The sequence below is a fragment of the Pollicipes pollicipes genome, unplaced genomic scaffold (genome assembly GCF_011947565.3).
Source record: "Pollicipes pollicipes isolate AB1234 unplaced genomic scaffold, Ppol_2.1 Scaffold_4740;HRSCAF=5597_pilon_pilon_pilon, whole genome shotgun sequence".
NCBI lineage: Eukaryota > Metazoa > Arthropoda > Thecostraca > Pollicipedomorpha > Pollicipedidae > Pollicipes > Pollicipes pollicipes.
In genome coordinates, this window is record NW_023596545.1 from 43070944 (window position 1) to 43077118 (window position 6175).

General features: G+C 64.3%; 2 protein-coding genes across 2 annotated transcripts in view; both read left to right on the forward strand.

Annotated features, from left to right (window-relative positions):
* The window catches only part of LOC119099157 (tetratricopeptide repeat protein 28), a gene marked incomplete at its 3' end in the record, with an annotated part of 28908 nt that extends 22939 nt beyond the window's left edge, over positions 1–5969 (forward strand). The window contains 5 exon segments of the mRNA XM_037222262.1: positions 22–254; positions 1765–1895; positions 2417–2911; positions 3244–3808; positions 4470–5969. Of these exon segments, the coding sequence (XP_037078157.1) occupies positions 22–254; positions 1765–1895; positions 2417–2911; positions 3244–3808; positions 4470–5969 (2924 nt within the window).
* A 135-nt stretch (positions 5970–6104) lies between these two features.
* Positions 6105–6175, forward strand: part of LOC119098417 (tetratricopeptide repeat protein 28-like) — a 12952-nt gene continuing 12881 nt past the window's right edge. Inside the window, 1 exon segment of the mRNA XM_037221333.1 lies at positions 6105–6143. Within this exon segment, the coding sequence (XP_037077228.1) occupies positions 6105–6143 (39 nt within the window).

A 6175-nucleotide genomic window follows, 5' to 3' on the forward strand; every position in this document is an offset into this window, starting at 1 on the left:
TCCCCCCCCCCCTCTGTCCAGCCATCGCGCACCTGCTGAAGCACGCGCAGGGCACGTGCCGCGCGCTCGGCAACATGGGCGACGTGCTGATGAAGACTGGCGGTCACGAGGAAGCGGTGCACTGCTACCACAAGCAGCTGGCGGCCGCCCGACACAGCCGCGACAAGCAGCTGCAGTGCTGCGCCTTCAGCGCGCTCGGCTTGGCGCACCGCCAGCTGCGTCAGCTCGACAAGGCACTCGGCTTCCACACGCAGGTCAGCGGCCCCTCCTGACCGCGCGCGTGTGTCGCTGTGGACAGCGGTCACCTGTACCGCTGCGCAGGTCAGCGGCCCCTACGTACCACCCGCGTGTGTCGCTGTGGACAGCGGTCACCTGTACCGCTGCGCTGGTCAGCGGCCCCTCCCGGCCGCATGCGTGTGTCGCTGTAGACAACGTTCACCTGTACGGCCGGCTCCGGTGTTCGGGTGGGACGGCGCACGGCATCTGTAGCGTTCAGGACGCCGGCCGTGTTCGGTGTACGCGGTGGCTGGTCGCGAGCGCCCCAGCTCTGCGGCGGCGGCGTACCGGGCAGGTATTCGCAAGCCGCGCAAAGCGTTTCGCCGGCGGAGCAAACCGACGGGCCGCCGGCGCCGCCGGGCCGGAAATTATAGACCGCAGCCCGATAAATTCGGTAGCTCCGACCACCTCAGTCCGGACCTGTTATAGGGCCAAACGACCGGGGCGACGCCGTCATTAAATCGTCATTGCAGACGCAGCGTAATTGGCCGCCGGCGCGGTTTGAATGGCGAGCCACGCTCGTAAAACCAATCCAGGAGGCTGCGCGTGAATTAGGCATCGATGATTCTCGCGAAAGTATCCAGTGGTCGGGGAGGAGCCGACCGGTGGTCGTTGGGCTACAGTAATTGCAGATAATGGACGGGAACGGGCCGTATGAAGCACGGGAGAGCGTAAGGTGGATGATAGAACCGCCATTTAGCGATTGCAAATAGGAGCTTCCGCCGGGATCATCGTGGAAATTGGCGAGATTTTATCCCTTCTGCGAACTATTGCTATTGAGGGAAGTCGTTAGTCTGCGGCCGGCGGCAAGGAATTTCACCGGCCTTGCTCTGTCGTAAATGGACCGTCGGAACTGCTCAGCCTTGTCCCGACGCCGGATGTCGGATACGCATAAGACATTCTCTGCAATTAGTAATGAGTTTCATCACATTTGATGAACGCCGCAGAGATAATTTATGCGATATTTAGCTGCGGTAGTGTAATCTCATAAGTGGTAACGTCTGTGCAGTTTTTCGCACAGGGAAACGTCCTAGGAGACCACCAATTGCATACGATGATCACGCTGCACGATTACATGTTGCGTTCAATGAACGTATCTGCAAGTTCATGCGCCGCTGCCGATGCGTCCCGAATATCCAAGACGGCGCAAGAGGCTATGTAGTTGATGAGCCGCAATCCTTGTAATAATCGCAGGTAATCCTTGTAATATCCGCAGGTAATCCTTGTGGCCATCTTTCGACTTGCAAACGAGTATCAGCCCGCCTTAAAACAAGTATCAGTCCGCCTTACAGCGAGAGTCGTGACGTTCAATGTGCAGCTCCTGCCGCGGCCCCCCCCCCCCCCCCCCCCTCCAACGTCTTCCAGCCCTGGCGAAATCATCCCGCGCCCAGTTGAGCCACCATGCCGCCGGCCCGCTATCGACCCGACCCGTACTGACCTGACCTGACCTGACCTGACCTGACCTGACCTGGCCTGACTCGTTCGCAGGAGCTGACCATTCGACAGGAGGTGGCTGACCTGCGTGGCGAGTGCAAGGCGCACGGCCACCTGGGTGCCGTCCACATGGCGCTCGGCAACTACACCAACGCCATCAAGTGCTACGTGGAACAGCTGGACCGGTGAGGGCGGCGGCGCGGCGGTCATCTGAAGTCCAGCATGTGTTACGTACAATTTTAGCTGTAGCCCGAGCCAAGCCAGACCATGTTTCTGTCCTGTGACGAGTATAGCCTTGGATCTGTCACAAAATGAGCATGACTTTGGCTTCGTCCCGTGTTGAGTTCGATATCGACTCTGGTCTGCCTCGTGATTAATCTGACTTTGACTCTGGCCTGCCTCGTGATATATCTGATCTTGACTCTGGTCTGGTTCGTGATGAGGTTATATCGGCTTTGTGATGTTTGAAGCCAATCTTGACGCCGTCAAAGGCAGAGGCAGGGCCTTGGTACGCCTTGTGTTTGCATCGGATTTTGGCTCCGCCTGGAAAGCCTAAAATCAGAGGTGTTTTGTCTGAAATGGGCGCCGATATGTGCCGACTCTGGTATCGGCAGTGGTGCGTCCATCCGCCCAGTTCCTTCCGAGGACGCTGGCGGTGTCACTCAAAACATGCGTGACGGTTCCCCCCGCTGCTCGCCTTCCACAGAGCCAAGGACCTGTGCGACGCCGTGATGGAGGCGCAGGCGTTCGGCAACCTGGGCATCGCGCGCCTCAACATGTCGCACTTCGAGGACGCCATCGGCTACTTCGAGCAGCAGCTGGCCACGCTGGAGCAGATCCCCAGCGGCGCGGCGCTCATGGACAAGGCCCGCTCGTTCGGCAACCTCGGCGACTGCTACGACGCCATCGGCGACCACGAGGAGGCCATCAAGTGTCACGAGCAGCTGCTGAGCCTGGCGCTGCAGCTGCGGGCCAGCAGGGAGCAGGAGCGCGCGTACCGCGGCCTCGGCGCCAGCCACCGCAGCCTGGGTCACCTGCAGCAGGCGCTCGTCTGCTACGAGAAGCGGCTGGTGGTGTCGCACGAGCTCAACAGCCCGCACGCGAAGGCCTCCGCCTACGGCGAGCTGGGGGTCATCCACGGCCGGCTGGGCAACTTCGAGCAGGCGCTCTCCTGCCTCGACCACCAGCTGAACATCGCCAGGTAAGCCGAGCCGCCCGCCCACGCCGTCTCGCCGGCGCACGCTTTGTGAGGCCCGCTTGCGTGCTTGGCTTGACCTTTTGCATGAGACCGCTGCGTGATACGGTTGGCGTTGTTAGACGGGTAATCGTGATCGATCGCTGATCACCTGAGCAAAGGCGGGCATGCCCAGTGCTGATCTTCTTGGAAAAGAGAAGCAAATAACGTGAACTGAAACGCTAAGCGCATACCATCTCCGTCATCCAATTTCGGCGTCCGGGTGGCGGCGCGGACCGTTCCAATGACGTCAAACCGTGGGTATCTGGAGCTTAACAGGGGTGGCTTCCGGTCGGCAGGGAGCTGGAGGACACGGTCCTGGAGGCGGAGGCGGCCAGCGGCCTCGGCTGCGTGCACCAGCAGATGGGCGACTTCCAGGCGGCGCTCGAGTTCCACCAGCTGGACGCGGCCATCTCGGCGCGCTCCGGCCTGGCCGCCGGTCAGGCGCGCGCGCACGGTCACCTGGGCGCTGCGCACGAGTCACTCGGTGACCTGGAGCAGGCCGTGGTGCACCTGGAGCAGCAGCTGAGCGTGGCAGCGCAGACCAACGACAAGGCAACCAAGACGGCCGCCTACGCCAGCCTGGGCCGCGTGCACCACGCGCTGGGTAACAGGCCGCAGGCGATCGCCTACTTGCGCCAGGGCCTGCAGATCGCCGAGCAGCTGAGCCGGCGCGAGGAGGAGGCGCGCCTGCGCCACCGGCTCGGCCTGGCGCTCTGGGGACACGGCGACCTGGCCGGCGCGCAAACCCAGCTGGAGCGGGCCGCCTTCCTGCTGGAGGGCGTGAGGCGCGAGGCGCGCGGCACCAGCCAGCACCGGCTCGGCCTCTACGACCTGCAGACGGCCGCGTTCCAGGCGCTTCAGGTGAGGCGCGGACGGCCGCCGGACCGGAGTCGGACCGGAGTCGGACCGGAGCCGGACCGGAGTCGGACCGGAGCCGGACCGGAGTCGGACGGGAGCCGGACCGGAGTCGGACCGGAGCCGGGCCGGAGCCGGACCGGAGCCGGACCGGAGTCGGACCGGAGTCGGACCGGAGTCGGACCGGAGCCGGACCGAAGTCGGACCGGCGCCGGACCGGAGTCGGACCGCGAGCGCCGGCTCCAGAGGAGGCGTGAACGGCCGCTCGGATATGGACTGCGAGGGCTGGCTGCAGGATGTGGCACGGAAACGGTGGCAGCGCGCCCAACGAGCGATAGAAGGGATTCAACCGCAATGCCCTGTCGATGGGAATGGGAGCAATCATTTGACGATGATATCCGAGCATCCGTCAAACGTCATGGTGACATTATTGTATTTGTGGTATCATGCAAACGGCTTGGGCCCTCCAAAATTTGCTGCTTCATGCCTGGCACCCTTCTCTTTCTATCATCTATCCAAATTATGTTTAGCAACAGTAGGTATACGAGTACACGAGATCCCAATCATGTCTCGATACATTGCCAAGCTCCAGACTCCGGACAATGCCAGGAAAACGGACGGGGAATAGCTTCTCACACTCGGTCACGCGTTCTTCTCACATTTTCAGCGCGTGCTGGTGTCGCTAGGCTGCCAGGACGAAGCGCTGGTGGTGGCCGAGCGCAGCCGGACGCGCGCCTTCGCCGACCTGCTCCTGGAGCGCTCCAACAGCGGCTTCAGCAGCAGCCGCTTCACGCGCGTCGACGACAACACGCCCACCTCGGTGGAGCAGATCGTGGAGGCGGTGGCCAAGCAGAAGGCCACCGTGCTTTACTACAGCCTGGCGGCCGGCGCCCTCTTCAGCTGGCTGATCGTGCCCGGCCGCGGTATCGTCAAGTTCCACGAGGTGACGGTGGGCGCCACCGACCGGCCGGCGCACGCGGCCGCCCACCCGGCCGACGCCAGCCTGCTCGAATCGCACATTGAGTCGGTGCGCGACGCGCTGGGCGTCGAGCTGCAGACGGCCGGCGGCGAGCGCGACACGGACGCCGACGCCGGCGACATGTGGCAGCAGCACCTGGAACAGCTCGGCGACCGGCTCAACCAGGAGGGCGACAAGACCGGCTTCCTGCGCATGGTCAACCGCGGCCACGCCTGCAACTCGTCCAACTACAGCCTGTCCAGCATGTTCAGTGCCTTCTCGTGCAGCCGCGGCAGCGGCAGCGTGAGCGGTGGCTGCCAGAGCCGCGGCGGCTCGGTGCGCTCGCGCCGCGCCGTCTGGCAGGGGCCGCAGTGTCTGCGCTCGCTGTACGAACTGCTGATCGCGCCCATGGAAGAGCATCTGCCGAGCAACGCCTACCCGCGCGACCTGATGCTCGTGCTCGAGGGCGACCTCTACCTGGTGCCGTTCCCGGTGCTGAAGGCGCCCGACAGCAGCGAGTTCCTCTGCGAGCGCTTCAACTTGATCCTGACGCCGTCCATCAGCACGCTGCGCTCGGGCGCGCGGCCGCGCGGCGCCCGCGCCGGCGGCGAACAGACGGCGGCGCTGGTGGTGGGCAACCCGCGCCTGCCAGCCGCGCTCGGCGAGCAGTGGGGCTGGGCTGACCTGCCGTACGCCGAGCAGGAGGCCCATATGGTGGCCGAGATGCTGCAGACGGAGCCGCTGACGGGCGCCGCCGCCTCCAAGGAGGCGCTGCTGCAGCAGCTGGCGCAGGCCGAGTGCGTCCACCTGGCGACGCACGTCTCCTGGAAGCTGTCGGCCGTGGTGCTGTCGCCGGGCGAGTTCGTGGACGCCCGCTCTTCGCAGCGCGCCGCCTCGCACGGCTCGCAGTGCGAGTCACAGCACGAGGACGACCACTCGGAGGCGGCCTCGTCCAGTGACCTGCCGCCGCTCTCCGAGTTCCTGCTGACGGCCGCCGACATCCTCGGCCTCAAGCTGACCGCCAAGCTGGTGGTGGTGAGCTCGTGCCACACGCGCGACCACCACGGCCGCGCCAGCTCGGACGGCGTGGTCGGGCTGACGCGTGCCCTGCTGGCCGCCGGCGCCCAGTGCGTGCTCGTCTCGCTGTGGCCCGTGCCCGACACGGCCGTCAAGATCCTGTACCGCACCTTCTACTCTTGTCTGCTGCAGGTCAGTGGTGGCGCCGCTCCGCGCTGTCGGCTCGTCGCTGAGTGTCCGCAAACATAGGCACGCCTGAGATGGACCGCGGGTGGCATGCTGTCCATAATTAGCAGTCTGGCTGCCTTATGCAGCTTTTGCATTGCGATGGGGCATTTTGTGCTCAACCATTCGAGCAACGGATCCGCGTGTAGAAACCAGTGCTGACACAACCGGTC